At 38.4% G+C, this 26685-nt stretch overlaps 1 protein-coding gene across 2 annotated transcripts in view; it reads left to right on the top strand.

Annotated features, from left to right (window-relative positions):
- The first annotated feature begins 2845 nt into the window (after positions 1-2845).
- LOC148060909 (SLIT and NTRK-like protein 3) overlaps positions 2846-26685 on the top strand; it is a 42891-nt gene continuing 19051 nt past the window's right edge. Inside the window, exons 1-6 of one of the 2 annotated variants that reach the window (XM_087779865.1) lie at positions 2846-3032; positions 12384-12664; positions 12808-13059; positions 13298-13413; positions 14850-15767; positions 25339-25558. In XM_087779865.1, coding sequence (XP_087635991.1) covers positions 12449-12664; positions 12808-13059; positions 13298-13413; positions 14850-15767; positions 25339-25558 — 1722 coding nt within the window. In that variant the 5' untranslated portion in view covers positions 2846-3032; positions 12384-12448. Of the gene's footprint in view, positions 3033-3075; positions 3157-12383; positions 12665-12807; positions 13060-13297; positions 13414-14849; positions 15768-25338; positions 25559-26685 lie in introns of those variants that run through there. The other variant, XM_087779866.1, reaches the window with a different exon arrangement.

The raw sequence follows: 26685 nt of genomic DNA, 5'->3' as shown, positions 1-26685 counted from the left end.
TCGGTTGGCACAATTACCTGAAATAGAAGCGCAGCAAGAAACAGGCAAAGACTTGGATCCCTCACTTATGTGCCACCTGTTTTCTCCCAACTCAGATTCTCTGTAATGTATTTCAAACTTTTCTGCAGCCAGAAAGACATTTTTATAACTTAAAATTCAAACTATTTTAAAGGGGACCCTCCCAAGGTTCTCAAGTCAGGAATTGACTAGATCCTTCCTCATGAAATTCTTATAGCCCACTTTAAAAAATATTAAACCATGGGTTATGTAAAACAGACCTTCACACACATCAGGTATCAATGAGTCAGAAAATATTCCTAAAAAACACCTCTTCTTACGATCAACTTGTTTGCTTTCCGCTGGTGTGCCTTAACTCATGATCAAAGAAGCTCTTCCAGTTTCCGTGTTATTTTGACAAATGAAAAGCAGAAGTCCAACAGGGAAACCTTCAGATTATTGGAGGCCCGCTGTGACTTCACTCTTTTCTGCACGAATGGACCATAATAGGCTCAATAGTTTTGGTGTGACAAAATCGGGAAAGAAAGATCTGAAGCAAATAAAAAGAGTAATTGATATAGAGCGCAGACCTCCCCCAAGCAGCTCATCTCCATTTATGCGCTTGTTTTACCCTCAAGAGGCCATTTTTTCTTTCGGGTCGTGAATTAACTTTAAAAAACCTCAAAGAATCTTTTTTTTTAGCAACTATAAAACAACGTTGAAAGAACAACAAGACATTTTAACAGCTGTATTTATTTAATGATGCTGATTTATAAAGTTATGTTCAAGCAATCTAATGTGATTTGAAAAAACTTCAGCAAATGAATTGTTGTTTTCAAGTAATTTTTGTAAAAGACAGTCATAAAATGTAAGGCAGAAGTGAAAAATACATTTAAATGTCAAATATATTGTCTCCTGTTTTTGCTTATCCTTTTTGAAAATTTAGCATGTACTGTTTGTATTTTTGTTCATCATTATAATTTGTTTGTTTTATTAAAGAAAATCATGGCACCAGATCAGCAAAGTTGATGTTATTTTTATATATAAATGTTGTTGTTTTTTTTTTTACAATTTCTAAGAAACATTAATCTCTTTGCTTCCATTTAACAAGGATTGTAGGCACGTTTTTATATTGTCCTTCCCTCTCGTAGTGACGTGGGCAGGTACATCCATTTGGTTGATGCTGCAGCCTAGTGGTGCAGCTGACAATATCGAATCATTATCATTATCATCAAATTATCTTGTAAGTACATTTCACGTGACCACATAAAAGAGATACTTTCCTTTTAGACTTCAATTTGGGCTTTTCAAAATATAAAACACTAGATGAATTCCAGATGATAACCAGCTGTCTTTCTTTTTAGGGCCCACTTGTTATAGAAATACGTTAAATTGGTTAAATCACTGCTGAATCTTCATCAGACTTGATACAAAATGTCTCTGAAGAGGCCAATTCAATGAAAACGAGAGGCAATATAGAACAAGCGAGTCTGTCCATTCTCCTTTATAGATTTAATTACAGGACAAGTACAAGATACAATGAGATATAGAAATTATGAATTGTCAAGTAGTCTTTTTTTTACTACAGGTAATTATACTAAATATGGTAAATAGAAATATATGGATTTAATGAATGTGCAGAGAAAATACTTCTGTTGTCACTGAAGAGAAAAAATATCCTTAAGTTTCTGTTCACAAATTTGGTCTGGCAAGTGGTTGTTTTGGAAAGTATAAAAACAGAAATAAACATTATTATACATGAATTATTAAGACGTTAAAAATAGTAATAATGTATGTAATCATTTATGAATGCTTGGATTTGGAACAATTTCTTAATAATTTCATACTTATTGATTAATAAGTTTACAATTATAAAGCTAATTTTTAAGATTTTATGTGGGAAAACTTTATTTGTTGGTCCTAATTATCCTTTCTCCGATACTAATAACAATAAAAAACAATAGCCATAACTTAATAACTACCCAATTTCCCGAAGGAGATCTCCAGAGGGAATAATAATTTCCACTCTTTTAGGAGGTGGAAATTCCCCCTTTTTCTTCTGCCTTGGGAACCTCTCGTGTCTCTTGGTCGAAGTGACCGTGCAGGGAAAGGGAGTTCAAGATTATCAGGGAGACATTGGAGTCACACCAGGATAAAGAAGTCCATCATCCTGGAGGTTTTCTTACAAAAGCAGAAGATCTGACGGAGAAAAAAAAAAATCCAAACGTCCATCTCTCTCATCTGTTGCTCTCACTCCCTGAAGACGCTTTGCTTCGGACTCAGAGTCCTCCACTGTAAACTGTCTGTTCTCTTCATAAGGAGAAAAAAAAACAAAAAAAACACTCCTCACACTTTTCCGCGTGTGTGTGAGTGTGTGCGCGCGCGCGTGTCTGAAGCCAGCTGGCACGAGTCGCCATGGTAACACACACACCGGTTTTTTTTTTGGTTTTTTTCACGAAAATCCGTCGGTGCTTTGGGGCAAAAGAGGATGAGATGAATAAACTAAAAGGGAGGATAAATTATTGTCGGTATGGATGAAGACTAGAATAAAAGTTGCGCGGACGGTTCGCGGTGACTTCTGGAATCTGGTTGGGGAGGATCTGCTGGAAACAGTCTCCCTAAAAACTTGTCTTACATGACTGATCCGAGCTGTTTCCCATCGTCCTTCTGGGCTGCAAGGAATCGCAGGGATCGCCCATGTTTACGCACTCCGGCACAGCCCGGACGCCCCGGTGCCGCTCCCACTGTGCACAAGCGGACCTGCATTCTAAACCGTATCTTTCTTTTCCCTCTCTCTCTCTCTCTCTCTCTCTCTCTCTCTCCATCTCCCTCTCTTCATCCTCCACCTCATTGCAGTCTGATCACGTCCCCCCCTTTGCTCTGGACCCCCTCCCTCCCTCAGTCTCTCATCCGCCTCAGCCGCTCCAGGAGCGGGGAGAGAGAGGGACAAGAGTGCGGCTGGATGTGATGTCGACAGTCCGCCTCTAAAGTCTTTCCTCGGTCGTTTCCCGAAAATCTTTGAGCGGCGGACTCGAGTGAGTATTACCCGCATTCTTTTCTCTGCCGAGGCAGTCGCTGTGTTGGATCCGGAGGAGAGAGACATGGACAGACCATTGGATTGCGTTACTGTGCCAAGGAGATTCTCCCGAACATAGCCTGGTAACTGTCTTTAATAGGGTCTGTTAATGATGTAATTGGCCATGCTGTAATTCTGTGCTGTAATGTTGGAGGTAATTGATTTCTTTCCCTCCTCTCTCTCTCTCTCTCTCTCTCTTTCTCTCTCTCCATCTCTTCTTCTGTCCTGTGGAAAGCTGTTTGCTATATCATCCAGGCTGGTCCATTTGATCAGAGATGCTTGCTTGCTTGTTTGACGATCTGTGCTGGGGAGCAGGGGGCCCGTGGAGAGTGATGGAGAGAGAGGGGGGGTGCAGAAGAAGAGAGGAAAAAAAAAGTCAGTGGCAGAAGCTGTGATAGTCTGACGGACAGAGGAGAGAGGACAGAGACAGTGGAATTATGTGACATGAATAATATGTTGGTAAGAATGAGCAGTGGCCGCTTGCGTCAGTGTGCAGGTCTGGAGGAGAGAGGAGGGAAACATCAGAGTCAGGACTCATGATAGACAGCCACACCTGAGTCAGGCCTGGATGGACACACACACACACACACACACACACACACACACACACACACACACACACACACACACACACACACACACACACACACACACACACACACACACACACACACACACACACACACACACACACACACACACACACACACACACACACACACACACACACACACACACACACACACACACACAGAACACACACTCAAACATATTCGTAAAATGCACTTTACCAATAAACTTTGACGTGTTCAATAAAGATACAGAGACCTCTGAAAGTAAAGTAACCTTGGTGTAAAACAAGTGAAATCTTGATAACGTTGTAGAAATCTTTAAAAATATGGAACTCAGTGATTGATTTTTTCTATCCATCTTTTTGAGTAATAAAATGATAGAGAGAGAGAGAAAGAGAGGGAGATAGATAGATAGATAGATAGATAGATAGATAGATAGATAGATAGATAGATAGATAGATAGATAGATAGATAGATAGATAGATAGATAGATAGATAGATAGATAGATAGATAGATAGATAGATAGATAGATAGATAGATAGATAGATAGATAGATAGATAGATAGATAGATAGATAGATAGATAGATAGATAGATAGATAGATAGATAGATGGATGGATGGATGGATGGATGGATGGATGGATGATGGATGATGGATGATGGATGATGGATGATGGATGGATGGATGGATGGATGGTAGATAGATAGAGGCTCTATTTGGAAATGCATGGATGAATTTCAATAATAATTGTAAGAGTGGGTAATAATTTAGGGATTAAATATACATTTATGCAGCAGAAGTATTTTTTCACAGTTTATTAATTCATATTTTCTTCTAAATTTGCAAGAGAATATGGTGAACGAGCTTGGACGTATATTGTAAAAAACATATATTTCCATTATTTAAGTGTAACAACTTAAAGTAATATATAGTGTTTATAGCTAGGTGTCAATTTCAGAAGGTTTAAAATGGTGTCCTTTAATTTGTAGCCGATGTGTTCTCGATCAGACTGTCCCTGTTTATCCCATGAACTTCAGGCTAAATAACACGTCATTCCAAAAACCTGCTTCTGTTGACCTCAAGCTGCCATTAGAAATTGTTGTACATATTCTTGATTGCAGTTCCTTCTACAAAGAAAAAATAATATGAGGTAAAAGTAAAAAAACAAAAAACAACTAAGACTCATTAAACCTGAGCACCTAAGACTCATGGCTGCAGAGTGTTTTCAGCGGTAAACAAAGGGCTGACTTTTTTAGCCCTTTTAGCTCATAAATCTACTCCGTGTGCATTTCCATTAATTAGACAGCGCTGCTCAACCGCTGACGACATGATTGTTGCTCCTCTTTATATACCTGCAGCTGATGTGTACTTTATCTTCTCGACTGACCGATGCGGCCAGTCATTCGAGGACTCTACTGAACTCACGACATTATTTTGCACATGGCTTTGAATAAATGTTCAGATGAGTGGAATTATGAAACCAACTTGATGATTCATTGTGGGAGAGAATATAAGACTTCTTTTAGATAACCAACCTTGACCTGGAGTTGAAAAGTTAGATAAAGCATGCAATTAAACAACCATATTAGCTATAATAACGCCTTCAATGGAACATCGTAACCCTGACTGAAGGCTTCTTTACTAAGAATATACTTAAATTAAACCTGCTAGCATAATGCTGGTGTTAATTAAAATGCACTTTTACGTTTTTACACTGACAGCTCAAAACTACCCCGCAGTTTTGACTGATGGTGATTAGAAATGACTGTGAGAAAAGTTGAAGAACCATTGGACACTTTTTAAAATACGACAGAGATTTGCGAGGGTGCCGAGCTGTTCTGGAGATATTTGACAATTGGTTGAATGTCTTTTTATAGCACTTCTGGGTGAATTATCAGAGTTTTCAGTAAATGGCACCGTCTGGCAGGGGACAGATTTGGAAAGGATTGAGGAAAAAAAGAAAGAGAAGCTTGAGCTACATCCAGGTAATAGTGGTCTAATTTCAGAATATAGTTAGTATTAAGTATGGATACAACTTTTATTTGGAAAAATACATCTTTTGAGTTTGCTTTAGCAGATATGAATTAGGAATAATGTCAACTATTTAAAAAAAGATGTGGTTTGAATCCCAATTTAAGAAACATAATAATAGCAACTAAATTTGGATTTTGCTTTCTTGCTCTGTATAATTAGAGCTTGTCAGAAGGTGAAATGTTAATTATCACGAAAATTCCAAACGAGAACCTGTAAATAAACATCTTTATTCTCCCCCCCCCCCTGTAATATCCAAATTCCAATAAGCTGTGCTAATTAGTGTTTTGGGTTTTACACCAACTCATCAGTGACAGTGACATAGTTGGAGAATTCCTGCGGCATTTCTCACTGGAACTCTTCTAATTAAAATCATCTTTAATCATGAATACAACTGGATACAAGAAAATAAACTAAATTAATTTTTACAGCCAAGGTAGACATAGAATCGCTTAATAATAAACATTTTGATTAAGCAGACGGAAGAGGAAAAAAAAAAAAGAAGAGTCATTTAGAGAAAAATAAAGCAAAACAAATAATGACTTTAAACCTCTCTATTTTCAATTTAACAACCCTCCTCGTTGCACACTCCTGTAGTGATGGAATTCAATAGCTTAAATGTGATGAAAGAAAAGGCTTAAAGTTGATAGGAAGCAGACTCGCTTGGATGGTTGGAGGAATGAATGAGAGAGACGGATGAAGATGAAAAACACAAGAAATGAAGGGAGAGAGGGCAGACGGAACATTGATAAATAAGGTAAAAAATTAATCGACTTACATTTGATTTGTTTGAGAGAATCTGGATATGTTTGCACTAAATTTATTTAATTGAAATAATTTATTATCTCACTGATCAAGATGATCCACAATACAATTCAGGTTAGCTAAAAGGGCCAGCAGGTGGTGTTAACATCAACAAAATGAAGATATATTGAGGAGAAAAAGGTCATGTTGCGGCGTTTACGAAAGCAAATACCATCAAACATTCCAGAATCCAGTTGGTTATTCAAGATACCACCATTAGTTAGTGATGGTCTGATGAAGCTTCATGAAGCAGTGTCATTATTTTCAGAGTCCACTAGAGGGAGGTCTCTGCACTATTTTCCTTTGTTTTGAACAACTTCTGGAAGGATTTTTACATCAATTTTAAACTGATGGCGCCACCTACTGACCTCTAAAACAACATGACACTGCTTTATGAAGCTTCATCAACCCATCTTTACCATTTGTTAATAGTCTGTTTCTTGATCCATTACGTTCCATCTTGGTAACTATTATATGTAAGCAATATAATTGTGGTTAAGTGGATGGATTGAAGATGGATGATGGATAGATGAAAGATATACAGATGAATGGACATATGGATAAAGGCTTATTAGTGGACGGATGGATGAGATAATGAATAATAAATAAATGAACCGTGTAAGTAAACAACAAACAACACAAAGAGAACCACTTTAAAAAACAAATACAAGTTTTAAAAATGACAAACTTTACGCCGGATAGATGGAGGGATCAGGTAGATGGATGGAAAAGATAGCAAGACAAACTGCTCGGGGATTGTTAGCGCTTCATGGGAGATACATTTGAGGGATGAACGCATTAATGGTCGGAGAAAAGAGAAGAAGAAATGGAACAATGAAACAATAGATAACAGAAAATGGACGGGCGAATCGATAAATGAATCGATAGACATGCAGACTCAGGAAGCCAGATGAATGAATAGAGGACAAGAAAAACAGTTGGAGGAAGTGATTGAAGGAGGGAGGAGATGAGACGGTGAACTTTGTGTTGTGTGGACGGATGGATCAGAAAGTGATGAGACTCTGGTACTGTAGTCATTTTGAAGCGCACAGGGATAAATATATCACTATATAGTGGAAGAGAAGCAGAAACGAGGGTCCGTGAGACTGAATCATGTGACTCCGGAGAGATTGAGAGGGAGTGAGAGACAGAGACACACTGATGGATTGATGGATTGACTGTTCCGTCATCAACACCAGACCTCAATGATGCAGATCTCACTGCTGACTAGTCCACTCGGATGATTGGATCTGACCCCGTTATCAGGTTAAGGATGGTCGTCCACCACCAGAGGATCTAACAGTCGGCTATCCCAAGATGCATCTGTACAGGAGTATTGATCTCCGCTTTGGGCCCGAGCAATAAACAATGTGTTTCTAGCATGACAGCTTAACTCTCCGCCAAAGACCCACTGGGAGCAGGAATGGCTCGTATTCCAGACGTTGTTCCAATCTGTCAGAGACCATTGAGCATGGTGACCCAGATCGGACTGAGTTGACACGTGAGGCATGGGAAACACAAGTTTGGTGGTGTAGAAGACCTTCATTTACATTTTTATGGCTCTTTCACCAAGTGACTCAGCAAGAATAACGACCTGTAGCTGACCCGTCCCTCCTCCACACCGCCACGTCCTCCTAATATATCACAATCATCGCTTTAATTATTGATGGGATCCACGGCGCAGACACAAAAGTCTTCCAATTAAGCTGCCTAAGATGAATGTTTTTTTCAGGAACAAACAAAAAATAAAAGCTTCCGCAGTTGTCGAAATTTCAAATGTATTATTTACATTGTTAAATTATTTCATCTGTCACGATAAAACTTGAAATACAATGTACTTCTTGAATACTCTAAGCTTATAATTAAATCAGATGATAACATAATAGGGATTGGATTTATCATTTTATATTTTTTCGTTTCAGCAAATAATTTAAATCCCCATAAAACACCAAATGATAAACTTCATTCTTTGCATGCTCACATTTTATGCCCCAAAATTACGATTTTTCCTAGCAGAATTAAACCAAAATGCATGTTTTAAAATCAATATTGCAGCATTTAATAAACAGGTTAATTCAAAATGGAATAATATGGCCAAGGGAAACCCTTTAAGTTAACCTCTTGAGACCAGAGTTATTTGTGAGCTAAGCTAAAACTGTGTGTTTCAACATTTGTAAAGCTGGACCAAGACCAGGGTCTCCAACCTTGGACTGCTTTCATGTTGGCGTTTTATTCACAGACCAAAATTTGAAAACAAACAGTAAAAATAAGTCATTTAAATTTTGTGTTTCAATAGTTTTTACTAGTTTACAGGTTTCTTTCTTCAATAAACTTGACTTAAACGAGCATCAAGACTAATGTTACTTTAGAGAAAATACCAGTTTTTGTCAAATCAAAACACATTTCAGACAGTAACAATAAATAAATCCGAAATTATACGTATAATTTTGACTGTCTTTGCGGTATTAAAAAAAAGCTTCCGGGACTGAAGCCAGACCGGGCGTTGACAACCACTAAGAGAAAACATAAAAACGCTTAACTTTTGTAAGAAAAAGTAAAGTGGTAAAAACCACGATGATTTCACAATCTTTCATGTGGACTAGTAGAGTTAAATAAATCGTTTGGAAAAAAAAAAAAATATATTTGAATATATTTAAATATACCATTTACAACAAAAATGACCAACAAGCGAAACTACATCAATAAGATGCGTTTGAGGCTCAGATGTTTTTCTTCTGGAACATTATTTTCCGTAGAAAAAGACTTTTATGAAAGGTTTGACAACCAGAGGCTGCAATGATGTAAGAAAATCTATTATAAAAAAAAATGCTTCTGCTTTAAAATAAATGGGAACAGAAAATATTCTTCCTCTCTCCCACGGTAAAACGAAGCATATGTTTCTCTCATTGTTGGTGTTTTTCCTCCAGCAGCTTCTGCTCCTGACGCTGGTAACAAAAGCTCACACGCTCATCTTCACGTGTCTGTTGCAGCACCTGCTTTTGTACTTGGCAGGCTACTAAAGCGTACTTTTTGGATGTGGTTTGACCTTTCTGAGTGTTTTAAACACTCACACTGGCACCAGTGCCGCGCTCTGCATACGCACACAATGTGCGGGGCGAGGGAGGATTTGATGCGATCAATATCAGATTTCAGCTGTTTCCCTGCGAGCTTTCATCCTGAGTGGCAGCCTTGACTGACTTCCTTCTGCTTATGCAATTCCACACTTCTCAGCCCTATTCCTCTCTTTACTCCGTGCCCATTACTCTTCTGTTATCTGTCTGTCTCTCCTTTTGCCTCTTCCCAGTCCCAATCCTCCTCTTGTTTTCACCTCGCCCTTCATCTTCCCCATCATAATCATCTCGGTGATTGCTCTTCCTCTCCCAGGCGCCGATGTTTTCGTGGCTGCTTCCTTGTCTAACCGGCTGATTCTAGATAATAGCTGTATGATTACAGCTACCATACCATCATGATCATTATTGCATGGCGGTGTTCAACACAGTGTGAGCAGATCGAGATGCTTTATCCAATTTAGATCGCATCAAGAAACAAGAGAAGATATCCTTTTTCCAAAAGACCAGAGTTATTTTCTTTACGTCTCAACTCTTAGGACAATTACAAGACTTTAGACGAGTCTTTGTCTGGGAGACTGAACACTGCTCCGTCACACCGACAATAATGATTATGACAGGACAAGATGGCTGCTGATAAGTCATCACATTCCGTTGATTGATAACACTGGGTGTTTTGTGTGCGCCGCTCCCTTATTTGATTGCTCGTCTTCTTATTAAATGGAGCAGTTCATTAGACAGACGCATTATGAAAGCCATTTGCATTTACACATATTCATATCGCACACATTAAGCAACACATGCATGACGCTCGAAAGCTCCCGCGGGTATTAGAGAGCATGTATGGATATCTTCATTACCCCGTCCGCAAAGGAAGAATGCCTTGGTATTCCACTAGAATGTTCTTGCTTCAAAAAGGTTACAGGTTTACAAACCCGCTGCCCTTTCTACCTGGTTACTCAGGGCACTCTGGTTTCCTCCCACTGTCCAATAACATGCAGAGGTTGAATAAGAAGTTAATAGTTTGTAGGTATGAGTGTGTGTGTGAATGGTGTGCAATGTTACGGACTAGCTACATTTTCAGGGTGTATCCCCGGCTCTCGCCCGAGGTAGCTGGGACATGCTCCAGTCCCCCGTAAACCACTCAAGGGAATCCAAGGAAGAAAATGAATGAATGAAAGTTGTGCAACAATATTTATCAACATGATATATTGGAAGATCCATTATTGACTTTTAATGCATCCTATTAAAGCAAGTGTGCCTCTTCCACCTCCACCTATCCGTCTTCTTTCACTTACACCAACCTCAAACATGATCTTTCCAACATGTCTCTTCTCTCTAAAGTGTCTCTACTTCTTACACATGAGGGCAGTTGCTGCTGTAGCTAGCTGTTTACAAAATATTGTGTTTCATCATTTGTCTCTGTGCTCAGTATTTATATTGGATGTTTGTGTCTTATTTGTGAGTTTTTAGTGTCATAATTACACATTTTGTTTTTAATTTTAAAAAAGAATACCATGATTTAACTATAGCTTGAAGTGCTATTCTGTCCAATTATTATATTTGTTGATACATAAGTCATTTTTCTTTTAAATTGGTGGTGTGATTTTTGTCATGGAATTTCTTCTTTTTTTTTAGAAGTTTTTGTGGAGATAGGAGGAGAGAAACGTAAGGTTAAGAAGGATTTCCATGGATTATGATAGGCTAGGTTAGGTTAGGTAGAAATTTATTGAATTTGTTTTTTTTCCAATTAGACACAGCAATACAGCAATTATTCATAAAAATTAAAATAAGAACAAGAACTAAGAGAAAGAACAAGATGATACAATCTAAGTCTCAAGATAAAGATGATGTTTGCTTATGATAGAGTAAACTGTAGTGGGAGTTAAAATTTGGAGGAGAGACTGGAAAAGTGTAAGTTTGAGGTTTGGAAAACAGTAGAAGCTAGACTAAATACTGTACATGTGTACGACTGAGAGAGAGAGAGAGAGACAAGAGAACCACTTGTAACCATCTTAATTCCATTCTCATGTACGACCACTAGTGGGCGAGTACCTATGCTTCAAGTGACCTTCTTTTGCTCTCTTTTGCAGAAACTATTTCTTTACTAAACAGCGACCCTATGTAGTTTTGTCAAACGTTAACCTCACCCAAAAAGATTGTTACATTCTGACAATAAGATATGGACAGAGAGGAAGAGAGGTGAAGAATAGAGTGCAGGCAGGTTGGAACGAGCTGATTTCAACGTCGAACAGTAGTGAGACAGAAGCAGGCAAAATCAGAGTTAGAAGTACAGGGTAAAAGAATAATAAAGTGATAAAATAACCCTCATTACAATTAATACACATCTTTTGTCATTGTTTGTGTTTTCTTGTTGTTGTCACGCCTGGTTGTTCTGTTTCTGCATTAAACACATGGCACAGTAGTACGCTTCAAGGCAAGAAGGTTCTTGGTTCAAATCCTGTGTTGAATGATTTGTTGTTATTTCCTTTGAGTGTCGCGTATCACTCTACAGTGTCAGCGACATCACTGGATCAATGATGTCTTGGGATCAGTAGAAGTACACACATCCACACGCACGTGTTGACATTGTCTTGACTCACTGTGGCCTCCAGTTGGCCTGTATGTCATTATTGTAATTGAATGCAATTATTTCGCCTCCTGCCTCTCTGATCTATTTTTTCATTGCCGTTCTGTGTGTGATGTTTCGTCACTCTCTGAATCATCCCGGTCTCTTCCCTGTTGCCTTTCCTGGCTGTTTGCCCTCTTTTAACCATGTGTTTTTTCGTGTGAGCGTCTCACCCCATGCGTGCGCTCCGGCTTCTGTGTCCAGTGCGGTGAGGGGATGATGCAGGGCCGTCGCCCCCGGCTGCCGCGCTGACGGGAGGAAGCAGGACGATGCAGTGGGTCACTCTCGCGGTGGCCCTGGGGTGTGTGCGTCTGTCCCGGGCGTCGCACACCCCCACGCCGACCCCAACCTCCACCCACACGCCTCTCGTGGACAACTCCGAGGAGGAGGTGGACGAGCCGTGCTTCGAGTTGTGCACGTGTGAGGTCAAAGAGGGCGTCCTGCACGTGCACTGTGACGGGCGAGGCTTCACCAACGCCAGCCAGGTCTTTATTATTTTCTAATATGTGCTCTACTGCGGTGATACGGCAGAATTCTTTATTAACATGTTCAACCTCGGGCTGTTTCTTAGCCTGAAATTCCCCGTCATTAATAAGACAACTAATCGCACCTCTAATTAATCACTCAGGTGTCACAGTCCTGGATCCGCCCTTTCAAACTTAACCTTCAGAGGAACTCACTGAGGCGTCTCTATAGCAACAGCTTTCAGCACCTTGGCAACGCGGTGTCGATAAACCTTGGCAACAGCGCTCTCCAGGACATCCGGGTTGGAGCTTTTAATGGGCTGGCAAAACTTCGACGTCTGTATCTGCATGAGAACAAGCTGGAAGTCTTCAGAAACGATACCTTCGCCGGCTTGGAGGCGCTCGAATACCTCCAGGTAAGTGAACCGTCGCCATTCATTCACAATTGACTGGGGTTTTTATCAGAAATTGCAGAAGATTACAATAGATTGCTGTGACGGAGGAAGTCGATGACAAACAGGTGCTCGGTGTGAAAAGAGCCTTTTCAACATTTTTGTACACTTTTCAGACAGGGCTGTGCTGAAAGGACTCGGTTTATTGTTTCCTGGCAGCACTTGCGCTGTATGTTCATCGCATCCTCTGTGTTCCCCGCAGGCCGACTACAATGTGATCAAAAGGATCGACAGCGGCGCTCTGAGGTTTCTCTTCAAGCTTCGAGTTCTCATCCTCAACGACAATTTGATCCCAGTCCTCCCCGCTCATTTGTTTAGGTGAGGCAACACGTGCTTGATGACATCCAGTTAGGACAATCGAGGATTGTTAGAGGACAGAACAAATATGTATTCATGACTCAAACGATCTGAGGAACTACACATTATTTATTACCATGGAGTGAAGAAGGATAATAAAAAGAACAAATAATGCGTAATGCGTGACGACCTGATACAAATGTGAACAATATCACAGAAATAACATACCCCCCCACACCCCCCCAAAAAAAGGGGGATGAGAGAAGACAAATTTGGGCTGGTTATGTGCCTTACAATTAAAATTACACTATTAATGAAATAATAATTTACAAAATGTAAATCAACCTTATTTTATGTGTAGCAAAATTGGACATATTTTTTACTTCCAAGGGGGTCTCGTGCCCCCTTTCTCTGGACCTGATGGAGTTGCCCGAAAACACGCCTGACCGTACAGTATATACATACAAAAACAGACAAACCATATATTCTACTATTCCTTTGATATGTCATTTATTCAAAGAACTCGATGAATCGGTTATTTTCCCATTTAGAAATACAATATTGAAGATAGTTAAACCTTTATTTGGTCTAAAATAAAATAGTTGTGCATTATATCACATAACAGTTGAAACATAATTTGGTGCCATGTTTATGCACAATAAACTAAAATAATCAGCAACAGCTAATGCACACATTCTGCTGTGACACATCAGTGAATATGACATCATAATAAGAATCTTAGAACTGTTTTGATTGGAATTATAGTTACCATGAAATCAAAAAAACATGTTGAGGGGTGTTCTCCAACATACAAAGGGGAATTATGATTATATTGAATTATAATATAGTAAGCTACTCACATTTTATTACCTCCCCTTATTTCAAGGTTCATTAAAAACTATACAAATTCAAAAATAATAAATAATACAATAAAAATAATTGTCATTAGATTTAAAAAATATAACCAAATAGATTAAAATTGTAATTGTAATCCCAATACATTTTAAGATAAAGGGTAAATCTGCAAATATATTAGTTACTGGCAAGTTTATTTTGTATCTGTAGTATAAATACATGAAAATAATTGCTCCTTAACTAGTATGAAAGTCCGGCCACTCTAGTTGGGTCAGCACAGCTGCTCCCTTCATCCAGTCGCCCTAATTTTCCTTCCCCACACCATGTGTAACAAGCACATAAAAAGAAAAAGTTAATAGTTGTAGCTACTCATTGAGAGGATCAATATGAGTGGATCCATCTCAGTGAAACCATTAGTCCTTTTCTCAGAGACCAAGCAGATGTTAGGAACGGACATCTGAAGCTTCATCTGGGCATTTCCCCCATAAACAAAGAGTAGAATTTCAATTCAGACATCAGAGAGAACAATTCATAATAAAGCAAAATGCTCTCCTTGGGTATTGAAATCCCTTTAATGACACTGTCTTTCCCTGTCGTTCCAGATCTGTGTCTCTGACTCATCTGGACCTGCGGGGGAACCGTCTGAAGAGCTTGGCATATGCTGGTACTCTGGAGTATGTCGGCCGTTCCCTGATGGAGATCCAGCTGGAGGAGAATCCGTGGAACTGTGGATGCGAGGCGGTGCAGCTGCAAGAGTGGCTGGGTCAGATCCCTTACACCGCTGTAGTCGGGGACGTCACCTGTGAATACCCCTTCCACCTTCACGGCAAAGACCTGAGGGAAATCCCTCGCAAGGAGCTCTGCGCTTCTCTGCCGGATAAAGAGCTCCAGGGGGAGGGAGGTGGCCCAGCAGGAGGGACCCAGCCGCAGCATTTACCCACCAACTCTAAGCCGGGTCGAGTCAGGCCGACTAAGCCCTCGTCCATGGTTCACGGCTCCCGCCAGAACACACACAGCACCTCCACTTCCTCCTCCTCGTCTTCAGCCGAGCGGAAAGACAGAGAGAGGCAACCAAAGCCCACGAAGAGGCCTCGACCCTCCCGGACCCCCCCCACGCAAAGAAGTCTAATGCCCAACCAGAACCCCCCTGTGGCCGGCTACCAAACGCGACCCCCAATCCCGATCATCTGCCCCATCAGCTGCACTTGTAACCTGCACATCACAGATCTGGGTCTGACCGTCAACTGCAAAGAGAGCAAGTTCGTCAACGTGTCCCAGCTCATGCCGCGGCCCCTCAACGGCCGGAAACTCTACCTGAGCGGGAATCTAATCCAGAGGATCTACTGCACCGACTTCTGGAATTTCTCCAGCCTTGACCTGCTTCACCTGGGCAACAATCGCATCTCTTACCTCCAGGAGGGGGCGTTCTCCAGCCTCAGTAGCCTGAGGAGCCTTTACCTGAACGAGAACAACCTTGAGCGACTGAGTCCGGCTATGTTTCTGGGACTGGAGAATTTAAGGTGGGTATTTGTGTTTGTGGTATCCCTTATGTTTGGGTCACCTTGGCCCTGAGATAACACAAAGGGCAAACAGGAAATGCTTTTGTTTTATATAAATCATAAATCTATATCATAACACAACTTAGTATTCGTAGCATCTATTGCACAACACACATCATTGAAGCAAGGAACAAAAGACTCATTGACTTTTCAATTAAATTGTGGGTTCCAGATGGTCATTCTGGACATCACGAAAATCGTAAAATCTGTCCCTGGATGAATAATTTATATTTCCTGAAAATCTCATTGAAATGATAGGTTTTTAGTTATTCTTCAAAGACAGACATGAACACAGATAAATGATCAGAAGCTCAGAGTATGGCCAGAGAAATGTTGTTGTTAAACTAGATCACTTGGTAACAGTTGGCAAAGCAGAGAATAAATATGCTTTAGGGGAACTAAAATAAGAAAAGGAAAATAATAAATAAACAAATCGGGTACTCATGATAATTATTCATGTAAATAATGAGAACTTTGAAATAATCCACTGTGGACGCTGACTTTATTCCGGGGAATCAGTAGATGTTTAATCCTGTTCCTGGAGAAAATTGAGTTTTGACGGTAGTAGCTGATACCATGAAATTAAATTTAAATAGATACTTTTTTGAAAAGCAAGCATTGCCATTTTAGTTACAAAAGTGATTCAAATTTCACTCATTTTCTACACACATTTATGCCGACTAAGGGTTTGGATTAAATTCAGAGTATTCCAGGCCTTTTTTGGGGTTATAGACAAAAATCTAAGTCCGTTTTAACGTAGCGTCTGGAGCTCAGTTGTCTTTATCTTTGTCCAAAAAGACACTTAAAAACATTCCAATACATCCATGGTGCTCATCTGTAATCTTGTCGAAGCATCAACATGACAAAATGTTCCAGAAAAACTTAAACAAGTCTATATTTTAAGTTTTGTTTATTGCATAAGCACTATGTGTTTGAATGAGGGTATACTTGTAACTGGAGCTTAGAGAGAGAGCTTGAGCTTTTGCTACAAACAATCTTAAAATAGACTTATTTCATTTTTTTCGGATTTATTTCTCTTGTCAAGGCTTCAATACAAGATGGACAATACAGATGAGCACCATGGAGGTATTTCGATTTTTTTTTTGTCTTTTTGGACGAAGATGAAGACGAAGACAACTGAGCTCCAGTCGCTACATTAAAATGAACAAACATTATTGTCTCTAACTCTAAACATTAACAGAAAATAATCCTAACCCTTAGTCGACATGAGGGTGAGTAGAAAATTCGAATTTTGGGTGAACTATCCCTTTAATATGCTCAAAATGATCTTGCATTTTTCATTAGCGACTGGTGTCACAACATTTCACTACAACTTTCAACCTTTGTATCTCTTAAATAATGCAAAATCAGTGTTTGACTCTGCCAAGACTCTGCGTTTGTATATGTGTGTGTGTGAGCATGTGTGTATGTGTGCGTTCAAAAAGATTCACTGACAATGATATCTTGACTGAACTCCAGCGAGTGACAAAAGTGTGAATAAAATATGAATAATGAACGTTGGTTATGCATGAGTCTTGGAGAAGTATCTAAACAAAATGTTTGTCCTCGCACCCAATGTGCCCTTTTCTGTCGAGTTGACGACTGTTAAGTTCAAGATGAATGTTTGTTTGTTTTAAGAACAGGTGAGATATAGATAGTTGGATGAACACCAGAATATCAACTGATCATTGTGAAATTAGGGTTTTTAATGTGAAGCGAACAAGAACAAAACTAGTAAAAATATCGATGAATGAAAGTTTGATACTTTGATATTGATTTGCCCAGAGTCAGAAACCTCAAAAATGTTGCCAGACCCGCTGAGGCATTCTCATACAAGGACATCACATCCTTCTGCACAAGGTTACAAACTTGACATATTAGCCACAATTGTGCACATTTTTTCCCCAAGAATTGGAATGCCAGCCAAAGACATAACAAAATAACAAGTTGGAAGATTATATTCAAATGTTAAGAAAGCAGTCATAATAGTAATAAACTTTCGACAAACAAGGACACATTTATGACTTTCTTTACAAAGATTTTTATTACCTATTAGATCATCTGATCCCTGTACATTTACATAATATATACACCTGGTAAAGGTAAAGTGTAGTACCATGTTCAAGTCAACAGCTTGAAATGGTTGTGGAAATTAAAAATGCATTGTCAAAAATGACTTAATAACCTTGTTGGTACTGTAGCCAATCAGACAAAATTTAAATTTGTCCAAAAAAATAGCTGAGTTTAAAAACGATGCCAGGTTTCCTCGAGTTTGTCGATCAGACCCAAATATTAAATGCAGAGAGTGACATCTAGTGGCCTTTCAAAATGATTACACTGCATCATGAGTCAGCTCCAACAACTGATGCATCACAACGCCTTATCAACCCATTGTTCCGATTTGCTCTGGTTTAATCTAAATATTGTTAAGTTAATATAGAGTAATGCTTAGGTTGATCTGGAGTTTTTTGAAATTGAAGTTACTTTTAAATGTATTAAATGTAACCAATTAAAAACATGAATGAGATTTTCATTCAAGAAATATAGGCTGAGATAAAGGGACGACTAACAGCATGTGATCCATTACATTTCAAAATAAAGACTCACCAAAGACAGAAGTTACAAAGTTAAACAATGTTTCAATGAAAAACTTATGGTCGATTATCTTTTCATATATCATAACAGAGAACCTTTAAATATGAGATACACATTTTCTCAGGCACAAGAAGTAATACCACAAAAAAACTATTTAAAAATATATATTTAAAGAATGTCTGAACTGGTAACATTGTATCACTATCGCTATGGCCTTAAATGAATACAGTAAATGGGCCACACACTTCCAGGTGTGACTGAAGATATTCAGGGTGGAATGATGTGGTATGAAAGATTGTACAAGATGGCCTGAAAGCAGGTATTCATTTGAAATACACCATACTGCCCATAAAGTAGAAAGAGATCCACCATATAATGAAAAAGATGGAAGTACCTTCTCTAACAATCCATCTGAATCTGAAATGATCTGACTTACGACAGATCAGCATGATGACTACCTCACTTGTATTTGAACCCAGCCACAGTAAATTAAACATACAAAGACAAATTCTTATTGTATTTTCCCCATTTTCTGTATGTTTCAAACATATTGACTTGTAGTTATTTATAATTATTTCGCACTAACCATACTCCAAAACAATCCTTGGAAGCTCAGAGAAAGTTATTAGAAAACTTGAAATGTAAATAATGTAAAACTTTAATATAATTATGGAGGAAATTAAAAAGTGAAATGTTGCTGTGGCAGCAGCTTTTTCAGACAGTCGAGGATTAATGCAAATGTGTCCAAAGTTAACAGCGTAGAGTAAATCTTGGTTTAAAGTGGAGCATTAAGTAGCAGATAAATCTTAATTAATGATAGAAAATACATTATTGTACCATCATATAGGGCTCTGGAAAGACCCGTCTCCCTGCCCACTGCCCCCCCTCCCCCTGTGCACAAACAATCCTCTCAAACCTTATTTATTATTAAGATATTTTGAGACACTCTTATTTGAGTGGAAACCATCCTCGCAAGTGCTCCTTCTCTTCAGGAGTGTCATCTAGTTCCCAGTGCTGCTGTTCAACAGCTAAGGTGTCAGTCTGGAACAATAATGTGAAAATTCATGCACCGCTATTTTCTCCCCTCACAGCCTGCAGATGTGTTGCTAAGATCGCTGCCTCTGATTGTTGCCAGGAATTAGCTTTGCTGAAAAGTGATTACTTCTGCCTAATCCTACAAAGATAATTCCCGTGAGCGTAATGTATCCAGATGTGTTCGAATATCAACACAGTCATCGTCTCTGATGAGTATTTACTGTGAGATAGAGCGATAACGGACCACTGACTCTTTGTGGAATGAAATTAATTGTCTGACTGCTTTACTGTGAGGTGCCGAAAATAGTTATTGTACAGAAGATGGTTTAAAGCGTGTTTAAAAGAAGTGAGTTTTTCTCTCTTTTCAGTTTCTTGAAATTAGTAAAAAATTAAGGGTTTTAGAAAAGATTAATTTTTGTGAAATATCGCAACATTCCTTCCCACGATACTGTATCGATATTCGACAGCACTGTATTTATTATTAAGAAAAATTTCTTTTTTTTTTTTCTTTTTGGCTTGCAAATCATATTTTATGTGTAACCATAGTTTTTATTATTGACAGTTTGATAATGTGTGTGCAAGCCGTTTGTTAATTTTTCTGTTGCAATTAAACCTTTGGCCGCTAGATGGCAGACATTACATCCTCTGCAGCTTTATTAACATTGAATCAGAATTCTTTGTTTGCGCCATTATTAGTGGAGGGGGTTAGCATTATCAGACATTATAGAATAACCTATTAAACATAAATACAAATACAATTCACAATTTGGCTATTTACATAGTTGAAATACTGCGAGGTCACGGTGATGACTGAGGACGAGAGGATACAGTCGACTCCAGCATCTCTAAAGCTGGTGTTTAGACGTATTTTGGTTTCAAATAAAATTAAAGCAGTTACGACTTTGTCAAGAATCGTGCATTTTGTAATTTTTGCAACACCAGAGAAAAGTACTCGGAAAATACTACAAATATATCCTTTTTGCTACAGTATTGAAATATATCGTATCATTGCCCCTCTATTGTGATACGTAATCTTAGCCAAAAAAAAAAGTCTGATATGCGACATCACATTTTTATTAAAGAACTTTTCTTAAAAGAATTTCATTCCTTTCTTCAGGATCCTTTTAAAAATAAAATGAAGTTCTGTGTCATCCTTGACTAAAAAAAAACGCCAACCATTTTCATACTCTTTCAACTTTTCATTTCAGAAGTATGAACCAAAAAGTAGCAAAAGCTATGCTGCAGGATTTTTAAGGACGAAGATTTAGCCTCATACATCTTTGAGAAATGCAATGAATTTTGCAAGGTTTAATAGGGCCCCCTTTTGAACATTTTTTTAGACCTCATAATGAACCTGTAAAAGCACAAATACTGTCTTTTGCGAAAGACCATGTTTGAACCACAGACCTTCAACGTTTGGCAGATAAGTAGATTCCACTTCTGGCACATCAAATAGCCCACATATGTAGGTTAGCTGGCTGAATGTTGAGTATCATTTGACCAAGATAAGCATCTTGACTAGTCAAGAGGCCTAGAGGAAAGCTTTGTGGAAGAAAATCTTCAAATTTAAACGAATTCCAGAGACAAAAAATGAATTAAACGGAAATGATACTAATTAATTACTCTGTTTGGCCGGGTATCAAATGGCTCACAGACCGGTGTGGGCTCTAACCCAATGGTTTAGGGGGCAAATGATAGTATTGTGAAAAACATCCTTCGTAACATCATATGTTCACTGAATAACCAACATATATAAACATTGTCATTCAAAGGCAACAGATTGTTTGGAACCAATATAATGTGAGATTGCAAACTGCCTCTCTGGATGACTTTCTGTCATGAATAGCAGACGTTTTTTTCCCTTTGTCCATCGCTCTGCTGGCACAGTTTATAATCAAGCCTAATTGTCTCGATGGGTCTGACCGGTCAGAGCACACTTCTGATCCAGGTGTAGGGGAAAAAAAAACTCCCTTTTCCAACCATCCCTTCCCTGCCAGACATTGCCAGAGATCCAGTATCAGATTCTATATTTGTAAATGTCACCTGTTATAACGTTCCTCTAGACAAACACTGGCTGGATTTTCTTTTTCAGTGCTTGTGAAAACACAACTAAAGAGATGTAATGAACTGTGTTAACATGGTGCCTTTTTGAAACTGTTAATTGAATTTATTTGCAGAAATAGGTAACACTTTAGATTGGGGAAGACATATTCACTATCCATAATTATTGTTATGTTATTATTATTATACTATTCATAACATCTTGTGACTACATGTGTACCTTGATAGCATGATAATGAGGAGTTCAAGCTCAACAACACCTTAATTAGTGGTTATTAACAAGAAATAAAGAAGTAATTAAATATAATTTTTGGGGAAAACTGAATTTTCTATATTTTTAATATTTAACTATAAAGGGAAGAATACAGTCACAATGGAAAACATGTGAGTGAGTGCTTTATAGGTGGTCAATTTTCTGTTAATACAGATATAAATGAGTAGCTTATTAATAGTTAATATGTTTGTTAAGCTCCTTAAGCAAACTGATGTCTCTGCAAAAGGGTTATGGGTTTGTTTTTTTCCTATCTTAAACAATGTACCCGTGTCCCTGACAAATTATACAACCGGTCTACTAGATATATCACTCTATAGTTTAGTCTATAGTTTCGTTGACAAAAATAGGCCCAAAGTAATTTAATGGGTCAAGTATACTACAATAAAATACGGAACATTAATAGTAAATCTTAGAAAATGTAACAGATACGTCCAGAACAGCTACCATATATAATCTGTAGAATCTTGGCATTTGGACTTTTGTCACAATAAGTGCAAGACAGACACGTTTCTGCTCTGATGTGTTTGGCTCTGATTCTGTGGTCCGGCCCATAGATAAAATAACTATACTCATACCTGAAATGACTTCTTTTTGCTATACTGCACACACGCGGATGGATGTTCAGGGGGAGGCTGGGCAGTACATTTCTCTCCACCAATGTAATTCTTGATATTTCCTTTGGCTTGTCCACTTTCCAACATTCCATTTAAAGCTCCGGCGTAGCGACTGCTTATCTAGTTTCACCAAACGAATCCGACCCACCGTGGAAATGTGGTTGGAGCTCTAAAGGTTACCACAAACCTAATCAATCTGGTGTGAAGTGGAACATCCCCATCTGAAACGGTCAAGTGGATGTATAAAGAGGAATAAGTCAAAATTACAGTGTGTGGCGGTTTTTATCACATGCTCGTGTGTTGAATGAGTGTGTTCTATGAGTTCTGCTTCACAGCCTGATTATTTGGAAACATGTCTCGGAACATTAGTCGTAGATTTGACAATCAATCCGGAATACTCTGAGGAAATTCCCGCAAAATCTTCCCTCTTAACCCCTCATTAGCACTCGTTAACCTTGTTATCAAGTCTGGCTCAACCAGATGTGAGTTGGTAGTCGATATGTATTGAGGGAAGTAAACTGAGGAATCCGTCTTTGTCAAGTTCAAGCGTAGTTTAAAAAAACCCAAAAAGGAATCATGCCCTTGATATTATTATTCAAAGCTTCTTAAGTGTTATATGATGATCCGCTGTTGCCTCGACAGAGGTAAGTGGCCTTATGGGTAAAATTACACAATATTATTTGATAGTGATCATCTAATCAGCTGTAAGCCGGAGAAAGCGGAGATTTAATCACATCTCTTGATGACTTATTTACATAAATATCAATTTTGGAATTATAAAGCCGTGAAGCCAGACAGGTTTAATATCGACTGTTGCTTTCACTGTCCACACATATTTATGTATTTTCAAATAAATTGAACACCAGTCAGATTTCAGGCACGACATTCTATTGTTATGAGATGTTTAAAATTCAAACTATATATCAAATATTTTAACCATTACAGTTACAACCGTGGACAACGGCTGCAAACAACTTGAATAGGATTAGCAACAAAAAAATGTAGTAAGTTGTTCCACAGTTTGTAAATTTTTTTCAGAAAATTGTCATTTTGTTTTAGAGTTTATACATTTGTTTGGCACTTGTGAGCCACCATACTAAAGGAATGTAAAAGTGACTTGCAGACACCAACAAGATTGAGAAGAAAAAAAAGAGTATACAACATGTTCTGAACAAGAATACTGTAACCAGTCATGATTATAGAGTGCACCTCAATATAAGCTGTAAAATAACATTAAGAATAAAAAGGCATCGGTTTTCTTACAAGATTGTAGATATTTTTTTTAATTTGAATTCAATACTTTTTTTCTAATCAAGTTTGGGTGACCTTCGTTTAATTCCTCTCAAAGTCGTCTTTTTCTGTTGAGTCAGTTCTTTACACTGCCGTCTCCAACACCTCACCATCAATGAATTGATGATGATACAACTTTATAAGTTTTAATCAAAAGCAACTATTGTCTTTGTCATTTTTTTAGCGTAAGCAACCAAGTAAGTGTTTAAGTACTCTACTTTTATTAATAAATTAAGTACAAAATCCATCTTTGAGCCGTAACTGCAGAGTCAACATTTGTGTTTGTGGCACTTAATCGATATTTTATTCAAACGGGGGGTTAAATTGTAACCTTTTAGACACTACTAGCAGATATTCCATTTTAAGGTGCAGATATACAACTTCTTCGTAGATGCAGATAAGATTAGACTTGATTGATCCTTCTGCGGGAGAATCCACTTGTCAAACATTCCTCATTAAAGATGTTTGACCTTTGTAGCTGTTTTACCATCACTGGAATAAACACACACTAAACTCATGATAGGAGACAACACAGGCAGATAGAGTTGTTAGGTGAGATTGAGAATATGATGTGAGTTGACTGATCTTTACCTGTGAGAGTTCAAGAAGTGAAGCCAGAAGGACGGGAAAATTCACTCCCAATAACTCTGGTGCACGACCTACAAACAGCAAGATCACATTTTAAATCAGATGAACTCGGCCTCCGGCGCTCTTCCCATGTTTAAACAGCAAAACATCTATTCATTTAAAGGCGATGCGGCCGCCAAACACCTTTAAAGCTCCGACCGTTTACTTGATTTATCTTATTCTTCATATCATAGGAATACGTTCCACACAACAGATTTAAATATTATAGAAAGTACTTGACTTGACTTAAAAGCCCATGAAGCAAAATCGTATCTCAATGATGCTTAATGGAATTTATAATCATGTTTTGAAAAATAACTACATTTTAAAACGATTCTCCCAGGATAATTGATAAAAATTAATTAATTTTCAGCATTCTCTTGAACTGCTGCTATGTGCTGCTGCCGCTAAAAAGATTCAATATGGCCTTGGATGGCAAAAGCTGGACGACGTGCCTTCGTGACACAAAATGCGCTGTTATTGTACAACAATGCAATGCTGCATTTTAAACAACTGATGAAGCTTCATGAAGCAGTGTCATGTTGTTTAGTGGTCAGTAGGTGGCGCCAACAGTGCCATGATGTTTCATTAAAACAGTTGTTCAAAAGAAAGGTAAATAGTGCAGAGACCGCCATCTAGTGGGCTTTGAAAATAACGACATTGCTTCATGAAGCTTCATCAGACCACTCCTCTAAAATCACAATTAATTAATGATGTTGATTTATTAATTTGATTCTATGGCGTGTTGTAACGAAGACGTGTGAAATTAGGCCTGTGGCAGAGGTATGCGCTGTCTAAGTGCTTTTCTAGTTCATAATAAAATATTCATAACCAAGTGAGCTTCATATGAATAAGTGAATATAATGACTAAACGCAGATTCTAGGTCACATGACAAGATTTACCCAAATTTCTTGTTTACAAAACGACTGCCTTGTTTTTTGGATTCGCTATTTCTAAACAACTACTTTTACTATATAAACATACATGCTATGCTATACTTCATAACTGTAGTGTGTGAAATTTATGTTTTTCCAGGTACCTTTACTTTGAGTACAACGAGATCCGGGAGATTGAACGCGGAACCTTCGACTCGATGCCGTCCCTCCAGCTGTTGTTCCTCAACGCGAACCTCCTGCGAACTCTTCCGCTCGGTGTCTTCTCCGGAGTCAATTTGGCTCGGCTGAACCTCCGGAACAACCATCTCCTGCAGCTGCCGATGGAAGGAGTCCTGGAGCATCTCACCGGACTGGTTCAGGTGACTGCATCTCCACACATCCAATTTCCTGCTGATGTTTCCACGACTAATATACGGGCACACATCACCTTTAGGTACGCTTTGAGCTAATTTAGGCCAAACTCTATGATTGACAGTTGCAGGTATTGAATTGGAACACCCCTGCTGATCTGATAAACACAATCAAAGATAATTATAGTGCTGCTGTCAGGTTTTTGTTTTTTTTCCAACGGTGTGTTGACAGAAATAGTTTATCCTTTTTAAAAAGTGTCTGTTTACTGGATATTAAATTTGAAACTGCAATTAGATGAGACGAAACATGTCGGGAATAAATTCACCCTAATATTGATGATTTACACTCAGTCACACAATGTATTAACAGAGGGCTTCTCTTTCAGAAGCTGTTAATTGACGGTTAGCGCGGGTCAAACGGATTTAGAAAGCACAAATAAGCTCATATGCAATGTTTGTCGGAACCAGTTTTATCTCTATTTGACAGCTGGGATGGGCGACACCTTTTTGATTTCAAGAAAAGTGTATCAATTGAAAAAAGAGTTGTACATTGATGTTTTGGTTTGCTTGATCATATCAGTTTGGTGTGTTTTTTATGTAAGTTACAGCCAAAAGTGACCCAAAAAGAGCTTAACATCATTTTTGACAATGTCTTTGGTTATTGAGAAGGATGTGTTTAAAGGATTTTGTGAATAAAGAAAGGTGAATACTATGAAAAAAAAAGAAAGACCAATTCTGATCGTGTGAGTACCTTTCGGGGAACACACCTCTCTGTTTCGCACCTCTCTGTTCCAGAGCCTTTAAGGACCATAAGTATTGCTAAATTGTTGTAATTTCAGTTGGTTTGATTTGCCCTTGTAGCGGCTTGAGCACCATGACATTTACAGACATCAGAACAAGGTGGAGAATGTACTTGGCATTAGCTTGGAGTTCATTGGTTCTTCACATATGAAACACTCACACGAGGAAATTGTCTGTGGAAAATATTCCAAGCTGAGAAGTGGTGATGTTGAACCAAAAACATGACCAATGACAGATAATATAAAACTCTGCAGTGAGAATTCTGAATTCTCATTTCCCTGATCCTTAAAACGCTGCATTGGCTGCCCCTTTCCTTTAGGATCAATTTCAAAATT

Source organism: Callionymus lyra, chromosome 18, assembly GCF_982586985.1.
Source record: "Callionymus lyra chromosome 18, fCalLyr1.hap1.1, whole genome shotgun sequence".
Lineage (NCBI taxonomy): Eukaryota > Metazoa > Chordata > Actinopteri > Syngnathiformes > Callionymidae > Callionymus > Callionymus lyra.
Note: the sequence above shows the minus strand (reverse complement) of the source record. Positions and strands in the feature narration are given on the sequence as shown.